This window comes from Scleropages formosus, chromosome 8 (genome assembly GCF_900964775.1).
Source record: "Scleropages formosus chromosome 8, fSclFor1.1, whole genome shotgun sequence".
Lineage (NCBI taxonomy): Eukaryota > Metazoa > Chordata > Actinopteri > Osteoglossiformes > Osteoglossidae > Scleropages > Scleropages formosus.
Window position 1 is genome coordinate 30,403,573 of NC_041813.1, and position 22,123 is coordinate 30,425,695.

Consider the following 22,123-nt stretch of genomic DNA (forward strand, 5'->3'; position numbering starts at 1 on the left):
CCTCTCTTATTTCACGTTTCATTTTGGCCGTGAATTTTAGTAAGTGAAAGGGTTGTGCCAAAAATTCTCAGGAAGACTGTGCTCAGTCCTTAACGCTGTTTGCTGACCACAGAGTTTGTATGTACGTCTGTGCCCACAATCTCACTCACTTTAAATCTACCTTATTAATCTTTGTCCACTTCATTAATTGTCTTCAGTTTAGCTTTCATTGTGTACTTGACCCACGTACAGTGCGGTTTTCATTCTGCAAAAACAGATTACTCAGTGAATGATAGAGAGCGGAAGGAGAGAAAGGGTGAGATTAGATCAATGTCAATTTCCTCTGGCGCTGACACCCTCTAGAAATTGACCAGGAGGCCGAAGTCGAGGCAACAATGCCCCTCTCTTATCCGTCTGCTTATTTTTTCTCTTATTGAATCCTGGCCCCTATGCCCACCTCGATTTTCTGTCTCTGCCAGTTGCTAGGTTACCACCAGCAATGTTCTGGAACGGCAGTGGTGAGAAACGGGAAAATAAACAGATAAGCTATAATACCCCAGTCGAGTCTTCTGGCATTTCGTCCTGATTGCTCCTGGGGTGTTAAAGCACTTTTGATGCTTCTGTATTGGGGGTTTTTATCTGATTGGTTTTATTGGCCCTTGCTGGCCCTACTGGTTTGCCCCCCTGCTTTGTCAAACAAATAAACTTAGAGCAGAGGCAGGCTCACATTGTTCTTGGGGGGAGCGATAGATTACCAGCTATTAGGACGATAGGAATGGCACTGACCTGGGGCTGCTTCTAAGTCTAGACTACAGCTGGAGATGAGACGACGTCTACACAGTGTACACAGTCTGCACAGAAGCTGAACGAAAGCCTCTTTTCTCTTGAACACTTTAAAAGTGACTAAAAAAGAAAGGGATTCTTACTTGAATTTATTATTATTATTATTCTTATTGTTGCTGTTTACATTTACATTTATTTATTTAGCGGATGCTGTTTTCCAAAGCGACTTCCAATACACTCTATGTAGTGTTATCAGATCACACACTTTATTTGCCAAGGTGAATTACACTGCTAGAAACATAACTTACAATGGGTCACTCATCCAAACATTAGTGGAACACACTACCTCTCTCACTTACACACTATGGGGAACCTGAACAGCATGTCTTTGGACTGTGGCCTATGGGAGGAGGACTGTTATTTTGTTGCTAACTCGTTAAGATTAAGTTTCTCTAAGAATTAGTTACCCCTTTACGCAACTGTGTAATTTCCACTGGTGCAGTTCAGAGTATCTGTTGCCTCTGTTCCCTGATGATGGTGGGTGTCACTGTGGCTCTCAGTCAGATTCGGTTCACTGGAAGATTTTCCATAGGAAACTTCTTTCCCTCTTTGATCCCAGCTGTCCAGCTATCTGTTCTGTTCTTACCTTTGAGACAAGTCCATGACCAGGCGGTTCCAACACAGCACACCTCAGAAACTCAAGTCATAGAGTCTGTAAAAACCCATGAAGAGTTTCTCATGATGTGAGAAAGAGATGGAAAGCTAAGTCTGTCTCTCCACATGACTGGCCCATGGAGAAGCGTGATACTAGCTTTTCAGAGGGAGACAGAAGCAGCATCAATAACTCGGAACGCTTTGCACGTTAAACACAGTGAGCTTGAAAGGATTACACTTTGAAATGTAAATGGAAACAGCAATACACTTTTAACTCTCATAACTGCCTCCACTTTTAAAGCAACTTAATGAGAAATCTACTTCCTTCTGTGCATATTAGCACAAAATATATAGATTTGTTTAATTTGAATGATTGACAGCATATATAAATCCTTACACGATCAATACACTACACGTAATCCTGGAAGGAGAAAGATTTTTAAAACTGCACATATTTATTCCTGGATATATTCTTTTTATCGTACAAAAAGAATTTCACAGTTCTATTACGTCGGAAACACTTACGTAAAATACTTGGAGGTTTTACAAAAGCAAACTGAATGTAAATTCACTCCATTTTTTTTTTCCAGACAGAAAATCCCAGACATTAATTAAAATAACACTTTTACAGTATCTTTTAGTACAGGCAGAATATAGTGCTTCACAGTTTCCATTGTTTTTCTTCAGCAAAACATATATTTACTGATGAGTTACAGTAGTAAATTTTCCACCTGTTAAGAAGGTGTATTTCTCTGCAATAATCCACAGTTAACAAGCAATCCCCCATACATCTTAAACAAAACTCTTGTACAGCACTATGCAATAACGTCAGCATAGAAATAACCTGCATTGCCATATCACAGCAGTATTTGATATTCATATAGAGTGTATTTGCTTAGTCCAGATTGAGTATCTGTCTCTTGATTTGTTAGTTTTCTCATGTTCTTTCTAAAGTGATCAATAATTTCTGTTGAGTTTCATTTTTAATGAGTCCCTGGCAGGACCTGCAGCACCTCAACCCCACAGGGCAGGTATTCCACAAGAGATCGATATTTGTAGGAACCTGTAACAGAGAGCAAACCGAAACAAATGGATTGTACTGTGGGTTTCTCAGACCCTTGGGCTTTGGAGGCCACTGCTGCTATCAGAGTCTAATTACTGGCGGTTCATGGATTTCACGATTCACTGTTCTAGAGGCGTAACACTGAGGTAATCCTGGTTCATCTTTCTCAAATGACATTAGCTGAACCAGCAAACAGATCATACTCAGACAAAACCCCAAATGAACACAGCAACCCCCCAAACACTCACATACAGACACACACACACACACACACACACACACATACACACGCACAATTTCATATTTATTGGATATAAATTATGGAAGATAGAACGGGATATTGCGAATTGGTCCAGAAACTGCTGGTTCAGATGTGAGGAGAAGTAAACCAATCTTTGAAAATGATGTTCAAACTGAATTTCTTTAATAAGTGCTCAGCTCTGTAGATGGGTAACATGTCTAGAGTTTACGCTGTTTCAGAGTGCACATACTACTAATGTAATGAACCGGGAGTTAAATTCTAACTTATGGCTCCTAAATCTCCCGGTTGCTAAGGGTTATTTTCCCATTAGCTGGAGTTGCTAGGCTGCTGATTTCATCCTGTTAAGCAGTAATGCTCTCATGACTTCTTCATCCTCGATCCTCATACCCCCCACCCATTCTTTAACCAAAATAACTTTCTCCACCGTCTGTTGCTATTCAGGCTGGTTCATTGTTGCTAAGCAACAAATCAGAATCATCACAAATTAAACATCTATGTACTGTATGTATATATAGATCTATATTTATTTACAAAACAGAAGAACAGAAATGTAAAGTGTCCTACTGCAATGGGTGTGTGAAGGTATGAAAAACAACTGGACATCACTGAAGAAGTTTTCATTTCATGACATTTACATGATTTTCTCATTCAGAAAAGCAAGACTCTAAAGTCGGTTTCAATTATACCGGTCTGGGTTTTTAATATCTCTGTGCCTTTGTAACAACTCATTAACATGTCACCTGCTGCATGGTACACATGCCAAGTTAGCAGTACGCATTCAATTACAATGTTCTGATTTACCAATTAATAGCTGTCTGGAACTAAAATAAAAATGAAATCTTCTTGCTGAAAAAAAAATGATTAGACCATGACAGTCTGCAATACCGTGAAGATTGTTCCTGATACCGCTGCGATTACATTTGAACTTAATTTATATATTACAATAGATTTTAACTGTAGTAAAGTTTGTTAGGGTTACACTGTTGACAGTGACATTTTGGGGCCCAAGGATTCATTAAAGGTAATATCATAGTGGCTAATAATAGTTTGCAACTCTGTTGTTATTTAAAGCCATTTATCCACAACTGCAGAATTATTACAGTTAATGCACAAAAATATGTGTAATAAATGGGCCCTTTAATCTTCAAAATTAGACTCAGGCATCATGTAATCAAACTACCAATTCAGGGAACCCATCTGATTTCCAACATTTCATGACTTTCAGAAATGTACTTGGCCATGAAAGGGTTTGGAAAGATGAGCACAAATGGAACCTCTCAGTGACAAATAATAAAATAACGAAATATACAGAAGGCGTTATGCAACATCAATGGCATATTGGCTTTATGTGGTAGAAGGTAAATGTACAAAGTGTAGAGATGTGTATCTGTACAGCATGTGTTCATCATTTTTGTGCTATACGCTTTGTAGTGTCAAAGGTTGCAATAGGAGGGCCCCTCACACAATGGCATCAACAAGGCCTTGCACTGAGCCTCTAGAACTAGAGAAGCATTTTCAGCAATGCTGCCAGGAGAGCTCCAGGGAAGGCTTACTTTACATTTAACCTGATATTTACATTGTGAACTTCCAGAAAGTCTTCTTTTTACTTCACATGGATTAATCTCGACAGAAATAGCACCAGGGAGCAGCGGTAAACATGGTTTCTAATAGTGTATTGCATAGATTTACAGGTTCAATTCCTTAACATTTGTTCCTCACAATACACATATATTGTATTACATATTTCTGTCCTGTGGACTCTGTGTCGGTTTCCCCCTTTCCCTCTCTTAAATGAATGAATGAATGAATGAATGAATGAATGAACATCATTTGGCCACAGAAAGGCAAAAAAGTTCCATCCATATTACAACTGTACCGCGTGCCCTGAGCTGTGAATGGGAAAGGAAAGCAATGTAGAGCTGAGCATCTTAGACACAAGAATGTTAAATTCCTGCGTTTCCCAGTGGAATAGGCCTGTAGCTCTTGTTGAATTATTTATGTAATGTTTGGTGGTCTCTTTAAAAAACGAATAATCGAGCTTTTATGTGCAACCTCTTAAACGAAAGCACTTGGACTGTGTGGGATCCACGTGTAAAAGTTTATTTTAAAAGTCCAACATTTGAGACATAACACTCATTAATCACACCCACAGTTAAAAAGACTGTAGGCGTACAAAACGGACCCAAGGTCCCGAAGTGAAATCAAACTGTCTAAATAAAATCCCTGCCGCTCCGCCGATGCGGACAGTGCGCGCAGTCAGTGCAGTTCTTTTTTGGACTTGCGCCGCACGCTCTCGAGGCTTCCGATCTTCGCCTCCCCTCCCCACTCCCTCCCCTCTCCCTCCTCTCTCCTCCCCACGTCGGTGGTCCGCGCTCGCACCCTTTCTATGAGAGAAGTGGCGAGCGCAGGTGCGCGGGAGGGAGAGGGAGAAGGAGAAGGAGAAGGAGAAGAAGGAAGTTAACGCGACATGACCGGGCGAGCGGACTCTTTCAAGACTGCGCTGCACAGCTGTCGCTCGCTCGTGAAATACGCTCAGTCGCGAGCCGGATCCCAGTGAGAGGAGGCGCCAAGTCAAGTGAGATACTTTGTTCGAAGTTCCCAGTACGGTTCAGCGCTACAAGTGAAGTGGCTCAGTTTCGCTCGCTGTGCGCGTGCAGCTCTTCCTCCGCTTTTATTTTCTCCTTCTCTTCTGATCTCGCCTCGTCCTTCGGGAGTTTTGCGCCTGTGTGGAGTCGCCGCGTTTAGCTGTGCGACCCGCGCTGGAAGATGAACGGCACCGTGTTCAACCACACTGTCCTCACACACGACATGCTCTTCAACAGGAGCCTGGTGGACTGCTGCAGCGGCGGCTCCATGTCCACGAGCGACGGGGCGTCGCTCGCTCTCCCGGCAGACGAGCGCAAACTCTTCGTGACGCGCGTGGTGCAAATCGCCGTGCTCTGCGTGCTCTCCCTCACCGTCATATTCGGCATCTTCTTCCTGGGCTGCAACCTCATGATCAAGTCGGAGAGCATGATCAACTTTTTGGTGAAGGAGCGCCGGCCGTCCAGGGACGTGGAGGCTGTCATCATCGGACTGAACTAGCGTAGTCCGCGCGGCTCTTCAGGGGATATGCTGCCGCCGCCGCCGGAACTTGGCCTCCGGGGTGCCGCTAAATATGCAAACGATATTTCATGTGCCAGTAGCGATTGTCGAAGGGGGGGGGGGGGGTCGTCTTCTCCTGCTGCCGCCGAGGAGGCTTCGTCAAACTAAAGTCATTTCTCGAGTGAAAGAAGTTTGTTTGCAATGAAACATGAATGTATCGCAGTTTTACGTGTCTGGGCGCGCGGGGGTTCAGGTCTAGTCTTGTTTGTATCCTTGGAAGAAAAAAACGAATGTCAATAGTACTAGTTAGAACAAAATATACTTTAATTATTTTAATACCTTCAGCTTACTATATGTATATTATGGGGGTAATGTATCGGTATCGATGTTCGTTGTTCAAACGCAAAGTTTATAGATGTCGAAAGTTAACGCATGCATATTTTTGTGCATGACACTAAACACTCGTGTAAGTACTGTACCAATGATGTGGATATATTTTGGAAACGGCCTTTTTGCAGACTCCACTTTAAAACGCACGCTCGGAGAAGGCTGCTCTTTGGTGGTCGACATGCGCATGTTCACTTTATTACTGCACTTGAACTTGGTTTTCCTCCAAAAAGCGTTATTTGGTGCTTGGTTGTTTACAGTGAACTTGAATACAACGTTTTTGCACTTTTTACAGATGCTATATGTTTTGTACGGATGAAACGACATGCATGACGCATTAAAAATAAAGAGTCTTTATCTCTGGATCCTAAGTCTTTACTCGTGGCCATGGGCCACGTACCGCTCTTGACCAAAGTACAACGTTTCACACACGTTTCTTTGCCCCATCACGACACGTCCCGCTCAGACAAAACTGTTAGGGACGAAGCGCAGTTCAGTTCAGCGACAGTAACTGTTTCTTTGAACAAATTGTATTTCTACGAGATGCACGTCGATTTGGAGAAAAGCGCCTGATAAATGAATACATGGACATGTAAATGTAACAGGTTTTTTACTGTTAAGACGACAGCTGTCCAGAAAAAGTTGCGTCACTGGTGCGCAGTAAAAACGCATACATCTAAAAGTGTTACTCATTTTACTCAGCTGTTACTACGTTCTTAAGAAGTGGACACCGTATCGGAGCAAATAGCTATAATATCAACAAAAAGCAGTAAAATATTTTTTTCAAATAACTGCAGAAATATTGCTTGGAAACATGCAAGTAATCTGTTTATAAGTTACATTAATTGCAAAGAACCAAAACTCTTCGTAGCTAAGTAAACTAAACGTGATTTTTTTAGATTGTTCTAAAAATAGGGAAATATCCCACAAGCCAAATGAAAAACTAAGATTTAAAATAAGATTTTTATAATACAAGGCTTATTTTGGCAATGGCCATGGAGCCTCAGCACATTTAATTAAAAAAAAATGGAGGAATGTGTGAGCGAAAGCAAATTGCCAGCTGCATAACAACATGAAAACTATCAATGGGGGGGCTCTCGGCTATTGAGGGCTCAACGCTACATGTCATCAGGGAAGGGAAGGCGTGACTCTCCACGGCACACGCATCACAGCACATTCTTTTTTAATGAACCTGGCTCTATTACGCCCCAAATAACGCGCTCATTGGTTTCAGAAGTAAAGTGACTGAACAGAGTCCACAGTGAACGCATTCGCTCTACTGCTCCGCACCTGCCAGACTGAACATCTCGTTTAAAAGATCATAGCCAGTCACATGGTCATTAAGGACAAAGACTTGTGAACTTCAGATTGTCAGTTTAGGTGACAAGAGTGACCCAGCATTTATCTGGCCAAAGTACTTACCTCAGATTACTCCAGGAATCCATCCCGCTGCATCAGTGGCTAAAACTGTAAGTTACTTTGGACGGAAATAAGTAATACTTATGTGTGACTAAAGTGATTCACTTTGGAATTTACATTAAGTACTTCGGAAGATACACATTCACACAAGTGTCTACAAGCCTGATGTCTGCCCATCTGTGTAAGGCCGTACCCTGTGGGTACATCGAATGGTGCAGACTACTACATTACCGGTTGCTATGGTTGCCATCGGTGGGTAAAAAGGAGCACTGTTTTACAGCTTACGCGGTACAGTGGGTATCTGAGTCCAAAAAAGTGCACATAACCTGCTTTTTAGTCTTTCTGGTAAAACAAATGGAAAGAATTCCCTCAAATGTTTGTTTTTGTAAGTATTCTTGCGCTATGGATATCTATAGATTTTTTACACAAGTTTGATCTTAACAGCAATAATAAAATCTTCAGTTTGAAGAACACATATAATTTGCACCTAATGGGAGACCTGTCGAGGGCAAGAACACCGGCAGCGCAGTAATTACTGTCTCATCTGCATTCAGAGTGTAGACAGCTCTTGCCTATCTTTCCCAGCCTGTTACCACACCTGCAGAACAAGCTTCATAAAGTTGTTCATTTATCTACCTGTCTATCACTGAGTTCACATATTTAGGTTCAAATAAAACTTTATTCAACCCAAATGAAGAGCTAAAATGCCAAAGGCTGGCAAATGGAACATACGGAAGAGCGAGTCAGACAGAAAATGAAGTAATTATACAGGTACTGTGTAGTTAAGTATCAGACTGCAAAATTATAGCATGAAGATACATGAGCCTATTCACTTTAAGAAGCGTTCAGTGTGTTCTTGCATATAGAGTTGCATGCTGTGGAAGTTTCTGTCACCAAGACAAATTCCTTGTTTGTGTGAACATACTTGGGAATAAAGCTCATTCTGATTCTGATTCTGATGTCACTTTGGAGACAGGCATCTGATAAATGAACAAGCGCGTAACACTAGAAGAGAATGAGATCTGCAGCAAAGTTATTTTGGACCTTTTTCTAATAAGGGTTAATTGTTATTCTCTCAGTTAAAGTCATTTCTACAATTTTCTGTGAAGAAAAAGAAGTAGGCTATAAAATGTATGAAGAATGCCAAGAAAATAAACAACAGAACTTTTAATTTTCTTAATTTCCTTACCTGCAGTTTTTGTACAGCAATAATGTACAATACAACTCCAAAAATACTATAACCCTAAACCAGATCTTCACCAAACTCACTAAGGCGTACACCACATATACGTACAGTATGTATGGAAGTAGAACAGTACTTCAGTTACCATGTTCATAGTGTAATAAGTCACTTCATGGTGTTTGAGCAGACCATCACAAGCTGCAGAGCCACAGGAAACATCAGTATTGGAGAGAGGAACTCCTATATTTCCACAATGTGGATGGACAAGGAGCAAAGTGGGGCAGACAGGAAGTAACACTGTGACGAGGACATGTAGGAAAGCTCAGAACTGAATATGGAGAAATTGTCAGGTAGGGCCGCGGATATTTGCAAGCAGGCTCAGTCCACATGTCTGACGTCCATACTGCAGATCTCTCCTCCTGTCTCTACTTCTGTCCTTGAGTGAGAGATTAGGGACATCTCAGGACTCACCCCTAGGTTTTCCGGGTGAAGGAAGTGAACCAGTAAGGAGTGTTACAGCAGTCTGGGGTCTGGAACAGTCTGGAACATCAGAAAGAGACTGAGACAGACATTCTAAACCTCGGCTCATACAGGACTCAGTAACAGTCGGTCTGGAACCTTGCTGCCTCTTGCTCTCCATTTCGCTCTTTCTCCTTTCCGGTGCCTTCCGCCAACGCCTCCTTGTCAGCCACTGGCCTTTTTCTGTCCGCCTTCGGATGGAAATTAATCAGCCATTTCATCTCCCTCCACTCCCACCCCACCCTCTCCAGCCCTTTTCTTCATCAATATGCCCATTTGAGAGTTTGCCTGCTTTACACTCTAAAATAGCTTCCTTCACAAGTCTATCTGCCAGCATCTCTCGTTATCATTGCAGCCTCTATCAGGAGCCCCCCACCCTGTTCGTTGTTCTTCACCTGCGAAGAGAGCCTTCTTCATTCAGCGGGTCAGTACGACCCAGGAGATCTGCCCTTTGTGGGAGATCGCCCCCCCCCCCCCCCACATCCCACCCAGTCACCTCCCATCCCTCTAACAATCTATAGATGTTATCAGAAAAACCACAGCAGAAAGATTCCCACCTCCCACGGGTCTGCGACATCACAGCCGTATCACAGGGACCCCTAGAGCACATTTGGAACTACTGAGTTGTTTCCATTTATCTCATGAATCGTTTGTTTTACATAATGCATTTCACGCCTTACAACTACACTTATTTACAGCAAGTTGAAAATGTCTCATAAAAAGTATTATTGTAACTACATACACACACCCACTCCTCACATAACAGCATTAATTTGTTCTGTGAAATCATCCTGGTAGGCATTCTGACCCATTGTGAGGGGTCAGATTACCATTATTTATTCTGGGAAAAAAATTGATTGAATATATCTCACTCAGAATTAAAACGCCAGGAATAAAAGGTGTATTTCTGCAGGACCATGATTACAAAAAGCTATTTTCTTTAAAGTTATATTTTTTGTTCACTCATTTGTTATCAACAACAATACAGGGTCATGGAGGACCACAGTCTATCCAGCAAACATAGGGTGTGAGAGAAAGTACACCATGGACAGAGACATTTTAATAATTTGGCCGACAGATGTTTATGCTATAAAAAGACAAAGTTTACAAGATGACTGCCTAACCCTGTGATGCATTGGCATCCTGTTCAGGGACATCTCTGCTTAGCCGTGTGCCCTGGGTTTCCAGTACGGATTCCTAACACAGTGACCCTGACTTGGACAAGTGGTTAAGGGCAGTGAGTAAAGAGCACTGCCTGTGTCTTTCACTCTGCGAAACACATGGACTCTGTGCAGTTAGAGGTGCTCTGCAGCATTACTAACAAATGAATGACGCTGAAGAACCTTCTGCTTTGGCGACAGCCAGGTTCAAATCCCAAATCCTGCTGCAATACCTTTGAGCAAAGTTTGAGTGGAATTGCCAGCCAGTTGAAGCCAACCCTTGGCAATGATTCACGTGATTTTGCAGGCAAGGGTGGAACAGAAGCGGCTTTCAAAAGTCTTTTTTCATGCCTATCCGAAGGGCACAAAAACAGAGGGAGAAAGGTACAGCTGTCACACAAACATCTACATACATCACATTCACTTAGCTGATATGTTTCTCCAAAGCAACTTATATTTATTTACCCATTTACATAGTTGGGTAATTTTTATGGAACATTTTGAGAATAAATACCTTAACTGAATCTACTACAGGTAGAAGTCAGATTTGAACCGACAACTTTTGCATTCAAAGGCAGCACCTGCACCCAACAGACCACTGGTTGTCCTATACTCACGCCCACCAAGCAGCTCAAGAACTCTGAGGCATCAGCTGTACCCACTGGGTCCTCTTGACCAAGCTACTTACTCTGAATTGATACAGTAAAAATTATCCTGCAGTATAAATAGGAAAACAATTGTAAGTAGCTTAATATTGCCACTTCGATGAAAGTGTCATCTAAACAAACTAATAATAGCATCTCAATTATAATTTCTATTTAACTTGATGGCTGTGATTGAGATTGTCAGTGTGATGCAGAGGAGGTAGGAAGTATATAAAGTAGATGGTTTTGTTTTGGAAAAATTGTGACTGTGTTAATAGAGTGCTATAATAGATATCAGATACAATAGATATATTGTGTGTATTTATATATATATATATAGACAGACACACACGTTTACTGAAGCTGCTTGTCCCAAGCAGAGGGTCACAGCGAGCCAGAGCCTAACCTGGCAACACAGGGCGTAAGGCTGGAAGAGAAGAGGACACACCCAGGACAGGACACCAGTCCGTCACAAGGCACCCCCAAGCAGGACTCGAACCCCAGACCCACCAGAGAGCAGGACCTGGCCGAGCCCGCTGCCCCCCCGTGCTCCAAGTGAAGCCATGCTTTTGTACTAGCAGTTATTGTCTTCGGGGTTAAGGAGAGGTTAATGCTACATTTATCCAGAAACAGTTGATTTAGCCAGTAAATATGCAGAATGATACTACTGAGGAACAAAAATCTAATGGATTTGAGACATCAAGTGAGTGTCCAAAATGTCTGATAAAAGTCACTGTACAGAACAATACTCGCTGTGGAAGTAAAATGATTGCATAATGGGCAAAAACACCACTGTACTGAATAATAAGCGAACAAATCATAATAATGAATGGTATTTAACTTCATAAGCTGCTGTTAACCATTTTTTTTTTAACAAGATCCTGTTATCTGATTCCTGAGGGATATATTTGGAGAAGATGCCTTTTCCAGACTTGACATCCTACATTATTATTTAATATGATGCAGTAAAAATGGGAAACAAAAAGCAACCACCTCAGCATGCAGGTCACATGATCTCATTAAGCCGTTTCCATGGCATCGGTGGTATGGATTACGGAGTTGACCTTTTATGTTACCTTGTTCTATTAAGTCTGAAACTGTTGGAAAACCCTGCTTTGTGTTCTTAATTGGCTTATTGGCTAGTGAGAATCAATTAATAGAGATCAAGCCTACAGGCTATTTACTTTGAATTATACTACCTGTTTGAACTAAATTACATGAACTGCTGTATGGCAATACCTACTTTAGCAAAATATATAACTTCAGAGAAACCTTTGACATGATTTTGTGATCTGATCCAACCATTCAGTGGACACCCTCAGGACCAAATACAGCCTCTTGAGTATGATCATGACACCATTCAGTAATCCCACAGTGCTACCTTAGAATGGCGGATATGACAAGTTATCCAACCCAACTGGAGCACGCAGGATATTTAGAACTGTGAGGTTTTGAAGCACTTCACAAACACCATCTCATTGTTATGCCAGCAAAGGCACGTGAACAGGGAGATGATATTTCCATATTACGTATGTAGGCGTGCAAGGCGACGCTACACAACCTCACCATTCTGTCCTCTGCTAATTAAGGGAACGCATTTCCAAGCAGAGAGGAAGGATTTCTTTGCCTGCTGTAAATATATTAATAGCATCGTGGGAGAGCAAAGTCGAGAATGTTGCTATGGGTTTCTACGGGTGTGTATGGGCTCCTTGCGGGTGGGCCTGTCTTCTGCCAGCTCCTCCCCTGCTTCCATGCCCCATCTCTCTTTGGCACTTCCCTGTTGGTGAATGCTAAGAGGCATACACTGGATCATAGCACACTGTGAAAAAGAAGAAAACAGAAGACTCTGGAACAAAGTCAAAGGTGAACAAGCCATCAGACAAAAAAATCATTATGCTAAGGTACTTTGAGGTCAGTGTCACTGAAGACCGAATGTACTGAAGAAGTATGCTTACAGAAAGTGGGGGGGTTGCAGTGGCACAGTGGGTTTGGCTGGGTTCTACTCTCTGGTGGGTCTGGGGTTCAAGTCCCGGTTGGGGTGCCTTGTGACGGACTGGCGACCTATCCTGGGTTTGTCTCCTCCCCCTCCAGTCTTACGCCCTGTGTTGCCGGGTTAGGCTCCGGTTTGCCGCAACCCCTCTTGGGACAAGCGGTTTCAGCCTCTGTGTGTATGTGTTTATAGAAAACTGGATAATAACCAGGTACACTCCACTGAGAATGGACCCATACTAATACATATGCAGTATATAATTATATTGACATTAATGAACATCTTCATCCTTGATGTACTGCCTACATGAGGGCAGGTGGAGGGGCTAATGCATTGCAGCTTTTTGGTATGCGTGTGTTACATTTCTTACACAATATGTGTCGTCATTCTGTTCACGGGTGTAGACATACTCCAGGAGTAGGAGGACTCTCTCAGGAGTCAATCCGCATGTCAATACATGATGGACATGATGGAGCAGAAAACTGGCATCTAACACACAAGAGAGAGTGTTTGTTACAGGCCGGTACCAGAATGTTCTAAAAATACGCTGTGGGATTCAATCACTCGCATGAAGTGTGGGGAACTGCAGCCCCTGCAGTATAATTGCCTATATTGACTTCTGCAGAACATGGGTTAGATAACCACACTCCTTGACAAACCTGTACAAGCTGTGAGGGTTAAGGAGATCATCTCAGGTCAGGTCACTTGATGCACTGGTACCGTGACCCAGACTGGACTTCACAACATTTTCAGTGTGAATCCTACAAGACAGTATTGAGGAAATTTGTTGTCTCCTAAACCATGACACTGCGCTTAAGTGAGCATCATCACAAAATTAAATAAACATTCATCCTATTCTTACCTTGATTCTCACTTTAGAATTACAACTCCTCATTGATGTCCAGTTCCAGTCCTGCCCGAAGGATCAGGATCGAAGGATGGAAGGATCAGTACACAGCACTAAAAGACCACTGACTGATGCCTCAGTGCTTTAGTACATTCCTCTACAGCATTTTAAATTGCCTTCATTCATACTGACAGGATGAAGTGGTGGTTTCCAGAAAAAAAGTTTAAGAAAACCTCCCCATGCTTCAGATGAGTGGCCACATTTAGAAAAATGAGGATGGCCCAAGAGATGTGTAAATGTGATAGCAGAAGACGGGGGTACAGCAGAAAGCACCAAGTGCCATTACCTATAATTTTCCATATGAAAAAAATACAGTGGCAAACCGAGAAGAGTCTTCCCATTAGAAATGCAGATAGCGAAGCTAGACATCCTGGCTATATCTCCTGCTACCGAACCTGATTTGTTCATCCTGCCTCCCAGCTATAAGGCAAGAATGCCAGAATGAAGTAACAGCACTGATTTGGAGGGTGATAGTGGTAGTGACAATGGAGGTTAGTGCTAAGGGGCTTAGGAGGGGTGAAGAGAAAAAACAAAACAGAAGTAGAGAGAGGAGAGATGGCTCATTGGGGCATGACTAATTTTTGCAGAATGAAAAGAGAAATGCATGAGCGAAGAAATTATACATAATTACATCACCTCAGAAAAGCGCAGCTCAGGCTGCTCCCTTGCCACGGCCCAGCAGTATTCAAAGAACACCCAACGGGGAACATTTTCTACTGCGGCGATGATGAGACCTCCACAGGCAGGAGCCAGGGGGACAGAGTGGGGTAGGTGCATTACCACAACTCACATTTCAGGAGTCTGGGACACACACAAAGACACACACTGTTGTACAATACTCAACTCACAGATGAAACAAGCTCCTAACCTTTGTGCTAGGTTCACTCTGCTGTTAAGGATGTCTGGAAGGTTTGGGCTTCAGGGACCATCTTAAGCACTCCTCGTATGCTGAAGCCAGGACACGTCTCTCGATCATCGAACCTAGCAGAGTAAAAAAAACATTTGTCAACATCATTTCCCTTGCAGTGCTTTGAGAGCGCCAGTGCCCAGCGACAAAGTGCGTGTCCTGGTCATCAGCGTATGTGATAATTCTCCCTGCCTGAGGCACACAAACACTGAGAAAACTGAGTCTCTTAATGGACCCTGGGGTGGCTTACAGCTGCCTGTGGATTCCAGGGACAGAAAGTTTTTATTAGGGAACAGAAGCTTCCCAAGTGGCACAGTAGATGTGGGGAAAAAAATTCTGGGTTTTGTAAATACCCATCACACAGCAGTTCAAAAGACAATGGTTTTAGAATTGATGTCTGAGGCAGTAAAGCATCGGGGGAATATTCACCTGTAACAATGTGCTCGTTTCCTGTGGGAAGCTGTAATTTATTCAGCCATCTATTGGGCAATATTTTTTCAATGGAGGCTATTTAAATGCAGACTCAGGCAACCTATCACTGAAAAACTTATTTTCCTCTCAGCATAATGCAGTTCATTTGGACTGAGAGGAATAGAGAGGATTTACTGACAACAAACCTGAGAGAGAGCTGGTAGAGGCCTTTCAAAAACCCAGCTACATGCAAAGAGAAAGCAGTCTTCCTTTTCCATTCTCAGAATATACGTGTACTCTGCAGTACTGAAGGCAGGTTCTGCAGTAGTTAAGAAAGTGTTAAGAAAAAGAAATGAATCTATGCCAGCATGTGAAGCAACTCTCAGAAAATTAAACCAATTAGTCTAAGGAAATGCCTTTCTCTGACCCTATCCGTGTGGATGGTAAATATCGGCCATCCATCATGATTCCCAAGACAAAGACTTGCCTGTTAAAATAACACAGTGGAACTGGGTGTGCTCCGACATGGTTTCAGTGATGGGTTTTCGAGGTTTTTTCAGCAGCAGAAAGGAGAAAATAAAATTGTAGGATGCTGAGCATCTTCACAGCGGACAGCTGGCTCGTTTTACTGCAGCCGCAAACTACATGTGTTGCCAGCCTCAGGCCTTCTGAAATTTCTCTCCTCTCATTTTTCCTTCCCCCTCCTTTGTTCCTGTGGGTTTCCTATGGTATAGCTTTTCCCTTCATTCATTTTCAGTTCCCCCATTACAACAGTAATGGATGTTATTTGACAGATGTAATTCACTGGCTTCATATGATAGTGGAATGAAGCAGATATACCGAAAGACATACGAGGCTTGCGGCTCAGCAAAAACAAGTAGAATGTATTACACTGGAATTACTTTACTCATAAGAATGTCCAAGGTAGAAATAAAAACTAGACAGAAATGCATAAGATATGACTCAGGAAGAACACAGATTTTCCATATTTTCAATTTGTTTGAAATATGCTGTGCTTATGGTCTACACATTTACATTCACATTTACATGCATTCATTTAGCAGATGCTTTTCTCCAAAGTGACGTACATCTCATAGAAAATTATAATATATGATTTGGTTTTAAAATTATATCATATAGTTGTAAATTATATTACATTTTATAGTTATAAACACCATATAAGATGCAGAGGAATTCCAAGGGTACTTATTACAATTAAATTTGTTGGCACATTGCCCCGGTTGCAGTTTACATTAAACATACTTTGATCGTCTAATTCCTTAACTGTAGCACAAAAGCTATGTCACCATCAACTAAAGACACAAATACACACACACACACACACACACACACACACACACACACACACACACACATTTTCAGAACCGCTTGTCCCGTACAGGGTCGCGGGAAACCGGAGCCTACCCGGTAACACAGGGCGTAAGGCCGGAGAGGGAGGGGACACACCCAGGACGGGACGCCAGTCCGTCACAAGGCACCCCAAGCGGGACTTGAACCCCAGACCCACCAGAAAGCAGGACAGTGGTCCAACCCACTGCACCACTGCGCCCCCCAGTGACACAAATACTTTCACTAATATTATATCTACTACTACTACTACTACTAATAATAATAATAATAACAATAATATCTTACATTTCTGCTGTTGCCTGATGTCAGCAATTTCATTATAATAGCCTAATCTCTTTAAACACATAGAGGAATGCCAGAGGTGTTATATTCAGTCTGTGTGTTGTGTGTCAGATTTTGTTACATGCGTGGATTTGTGGCAACAACCCTTTTCTTCACGAACCCCTCTTTCTCTGTCACTTTCTCTGTCCTTTTGGAACTGACATCTTAAATAACCAGCATTGAGCTTGAAATGCGCTTATTACGGATGTCACATCTATCCCCTTATACACATGTTCACACAAACAAGCACACATGCAGTCTTGTTTCAGTGGGATATATCCAAACAAATCCATTACATAACTCAAAAGCTGAACCTGCATGTGGAACAAAGTTAAAACCTGGAGTACAGAATCTGCAACTCTGACAGTGACCAACCATTCAAGTGCAGTCAAAAAAAATTTACAGGCTGTGAAGCTCTTCTCAGCTCATGACTTTAGCACTTTAATTTCCCCTACAGGTGATGGCAGGTGGAGTCCCAGAAGGATACCTCAGTGATGACCGCCATGGCAACAGTGGGCTGGTAAAACCTGTGAGCAAAGAACAAGTAGCTATTGACCCGCCCTCTTTGTCCCCCTGGCTAATGAGCCCCACTAGGGAGGGAGTGAGTGTTAACTGGTACAGTGCAGCTGGCAGCACCACGTGGTTTTTACGTCAATCATCGGGACTCCACCGAGATAAACAGAAACTGAAATTCATGTCTTCAACTGTTCCTGTTGTTCGATCACCCTTTAGATTAGACATGTCAAAATGAATCCATGTCTCTCCCTTTCTCATCTGTCAGAATTTAAACTGGAAAGGGTTTGAACAAAAATGGACGATTCAAGCTGACAAAGACCTTTTTTTCATTCAATTGCTGAGCCAGAGCCAGTGTAGTACCAACCTTGCTCAGGGGTACTGTTGACAGGGCTTTCCTTTGCAACGCTCAGGTTGCAAGTCTGTCCTTAACTGCCATGGTGCCCAGTATGCTGGTTCACTTTTTGGATGCTTCACATCTTTGTGTCCAGTGCCTATCTGCTCCGCATGTCACCCTGAATTAAGGTCTCCACTGAAAACAAAAAAAATGGTGATAACCCACTGCCCCTCTTTTTGGCTCAAAACAACATGGAGTGACAAACCATTAATGACCTTGGTTAAGATCCATCCCATGGTTGTCCACACATGTTCATCTTTAATGGAAAAAATATCTGAAAGCATTGACCTCCTTAGCTACCCAGCTTCAACAGTGCTTCTGTTTAGCCTTGAATAATAAAATGCATATTAGTTTAAGAAGAGGATGCAAAAACTACTGAACATATAAATTCCTGGGATTCCTATAGTGATTCAGACTTAGATTTAACACGTAACTGAGCCTTAGTCTCAAAACTACATGAAAGGGTAATATGGTGATTATAGGCTTGCATTCTTATAGCTGGCTGAAGGCACAGAATAATAATAGAGAATATAAAACAAGCCTTGGCTTTCTTTACATGTATCTGCAGACACAAGCAGTATGATGGAAAGTGCATGATAATTTCACCAAGTCCGTGTGCTTCACGCAATCCTCCTCCTTAAAACCGGAGGGCACTGAACCTCTGTCACCTTTCGTGCCGCAGGCTGCCAACAGTGGAAGGTCTCACCAGAGCTCATTAAATACTGACTTTCAGCCCACGGTGTCCCTCAGTAGAGGCACTGATGGGGTCTAAACAGCTCTGTCAGCAGAGAGAGAGGGGTCATTCGTCCAAGGATGTCTCATCACCATGTCAGAGCGTGGGCCCTGAGTGACATAGGAAGGAGCACGGGTTGAAAAGCACGGTCGTGCACCGTTTCCTGCCTTGCCCAATAACAGATTGCAGTGTAAGGATAGTGCCAGATTACCAGCTGATGCCATCCACCTCACCCCAAACCCTCACATCACTCTGCCTGTGCAGTGACAGGTTAGGGTTGCCATAGGAACTGAGCAAGCTGATGACCGCTGTCGCCAGGCAGCAGAGGGTGGGGATGGGAGGGGGTTCAGTTATTGAAACCATGCAGTGACAAAAAATGGTATGACAAGAATTAGACCAATCTACAGCAGCATGAAGCCAAGCTTTTCACTATCATAAAAATGTATTATGTTAAATAACATGCTTATGAGGCAACTTACTTGCTCTAGACTTGATGTTAATGTGTCATTAATTATAAAATAAACTTTGATGCAATCTGATCGCTTGGGTCCGTGTTAATTTCAAAGGAGTAAAATTATGATAACAGAAAATGCCCATTATTAATGATTTCTAGGAGAGTGTTGGTTTAGTCATGTTAACATTCACAAGCAAACAAATTGAGAGAGAGAAATGCAGTTTTGCATGGACAATGTTAGGTCGTAATGTCAGTATCAAAGTGGCAGTTTGGACTGGCGTAAATAAAAAGAAGCAACCCAAGAAGACTGTACTGTGCTCATATACAGTGACACACATACATTAAAAACAAAACAGTTGTAGCTCAATTTTTGATCTATCAATGAACATACTTTTTGTTTTTCTGAATACACCTTCATCAAGTCTTATGAAAATATTTGACTGTCAGCATTGGTCAAAACATTTTTTTCAAGTGGCCCCAGGAAAAGAAAGCCTTTTAATCAAAGGTGCTATTTGTCATAACCCATAGATCATATTCTATTACTGACCACCCGTATCATCCTTATTATCAACATCAAAGAAAGACATGGCAAACCAAAATAATGCATAATAATTCTAGAATGAATGCAGCTTCCACAATCAAAGGCAGCTGAATATCTAGATAATGAACTAAATCAAAGAGCAGCTTTGATATACACTACTAGCACTGATATAATAACTAAATTCTCAAAAAAATCTGTAAAGCATAAATTAATTATTCTGGGATATTCCTTGCCTGGGTGAAGATGTAAACATTTAATTTTTCAGACTTAATATTATTATAAACTAACTTTGCAGAAATTTTCTAGAAAATTTATGAACCACATTCTGGGGTGATGGGTAGCATTGTTGATAAACCTGCTGCCTTCCGACCCGGGTTCGAATCACAGCTCCCAAGGTAATACCCTTCAGCAAAGTTGTTACCCTGATTTGCTTCAATGGAGCTAACCCAGCTGTATAAATGGGGAAATCATTTTAAGTATCTCAGTATACAAACCTCACAGTATAAATCATTTTGGACAAAGGCATCAGCTGAATAATTTTTAACAGTACTAAGTCAACTGCAACCACCTTCACTGTCATAACTAAAAGACTCATTAAAGAAACTAGACACTTTTCTCAAAGGTATAGCAGCAGTTTTACTTTCACAACTTCCGAACAAGTTTGGCTCTTTCATATCTTAAGCTTACGGTACAATCCGCAGACATTGGTCTGATTTTTCCCGCCCCTTTTTAGATGTGCTCACCGGCGGCCTGCGGCTGCTGTTTTTAGTCCACTCACTTTCTCGAGCTCTTCTGTTTCCGGTTTGCATGCGTGGCAATGAAGCCCGTTGAAAACCAAAGTCTTCCCACGTGTCCCCTGCCTCATGTTGATTAATTACAGAGTTTTAAATGTGTCTTTGCGTGGTCAGGACAGGGAGGAGGGAAGTGCTGAGAGAGATGGAGAAAGGGAGAGGGAGAAAGAAGACGACAGCTGTAAGCACACAAAGACACCTCAGCAGGGGTATACTGTAATTACTCGCACTCCATGCACTGAAAATAAAGTCCCAATTGTGTATAACTTTCAATCTGCTTTGAGAGAAAATAATATTTTGAACAAGGAAAGAGAACATGGCGATTTTAATTTTTCCTCTCACTGTCCTTGATAAATCAACACAAATAGTGCCCATTAAGCAAAATCCCACTACAGCTGCAAACGAAAACATTACAAATATTTCATTATTCCATTAAACAAATATTCAATTCAATGTTCAATTCACTTGATTAATAACCACTGTGATTTCCATGGGATTAACAGAAACAGTTCACAAAAAGTGTACACAGTATAATAATAAAAATAATATCAAAGCAGCCTCAGGAGCATCAGCAAGGATCTTAATATTCCGTTGGAAGTTTCTTCTTAAAAAGGTATAAAGCTGTTTATTTTAAAGTGATCTGCATTATAGACCTTAAAAAGAGGGATGCCAACTAGAATTTAATGCTTTATATTTTACAAATATTATCCATCTCTACTGGTGGTAACTCACTCTTCCTCCCAGGTGTGATGACTAATCTCCATCGTTCTCCTCCTCCTCCTCTCTGACACCACCATGATCCCCTGTCTGGCTTGTCCACGTTGCCCTTCCTCTCTTTTCACCTCCCCTCCATCCTCATCCTCTCATTGCAGTATTTTGTCTCCATCTATGATCTAAAAAATACCACTACAGTACTGTGACATCATTGCTAGTAATCATGGCAGAAAAAACTGGCAACAGCTATGTGAGCTACTCAAACTCACACCTAAATTAAATCAATTAAAATCATTTTTATGCACAAAAATTTCGCGTGACAGACCTGTCTGTTAATCTCCAGTTTTTACCCAGTTCTTTGTGAAAGAAGTAAATTACCTGGACACTTGACTTCGAAACAAACATAACATATCATATACAGCATATGACATTCCCAAGACAAGTACTTTCTATAATCGACAAGATATTAACTGCTAGGTTATTAAACATGAGCACGGGGTGAATTAAGTTTAAAAAGAAAAAATAGCGAAGAAAAACTTTAAAAGCACACCTGAGGTAAAACAGACCTTAGAGTCTGAGAGAACGAGATGGCGCATTGATACCAAAGCGCTGCGATCGCTGTCACAGTGTGTGTGACACACGGAAAAAATTAGGGCGCCGAAGCAGGGCGTTCTTCGGCTCAGAAAGACGGAGAACTTAGCGGGGTCTGAATGTGTGCATTATTTTGCGAATATGTCACACATGCTTATTCATGTGTATTAATGTGAAAGCGATGCGTACCGTATCTTTTCTTTTACTGTTTTCAACCTTTTTTCATAATTTAAATGTATATTTCTTCATTTTGGAGACGCTTTTCTCCAAGATGAGTGACATACAAAGAAAGAGTGCATTACAACGACATTTGGATGCACACACTGGTGACACATTTCACTCGTC

At 41.8% G+C, this 22,123-nt stretch overlaps 1 protein-coding gene and 2 long non-coding RNA genes across 3 annotated transcripts; 1 reads left to right on the plus strand and 2 right to left on the minus strand.

Moving 5' to 3' along the window:
• The first annotated feature begins 5,134 nt into the window (after nt 1-5,134).
• Nucleotides 5,135-6,520, plus strand: LOC108941714 (reprimo-like protein). Its single transcript, XM_018764500.2, has one exon. It carries the CDS (start codon nt 5,508-5,510, stop codon nt 5,823-5,825), a length of 318 nt encoding a protein of 105 aa, XP_018620016.1. The 5' UTR covers nt 5,135-5,507; the 3' UTR covers nt 5,826-6,520.
• Nucleotides 6,521-8,827: 2,307 nt separating this feature from the next.
• On the minus strand, nt 8,828-11,445 carry LOC108941712 (uncharacterized). Its single transcript, XR_001966642.2, has 3 exons — nt 11,111-11,445; nt 10,727-10,844; nt 8,828-9,354 (listed from the first exon to the last, which is right to left on the minus strand). It is a non-coding gene; the product is annotated as an uncharacterized LOC108941712 (long non-coding RNA).
• Nucleotides 11,446-20,438: 8,993 nt separating this feature from the next.
• Nucleotides 20,439-21,896, minus strand: LOC108941713 (uncharacterized). The gene is made up of 3 exons (XR_001966643.1): nt 21,738-21,896; nt 21,206-21,366; nt 20,439-20,609 (listed from the first exon to the last, which is right to left on the minus strand). It is a non-coding gene; the product is annotated as an uncharacterized LOC108941713 (long non-coding RNA).
• Nucleotides 21,897-22,123: the final 227 nt, after the last annotated feature.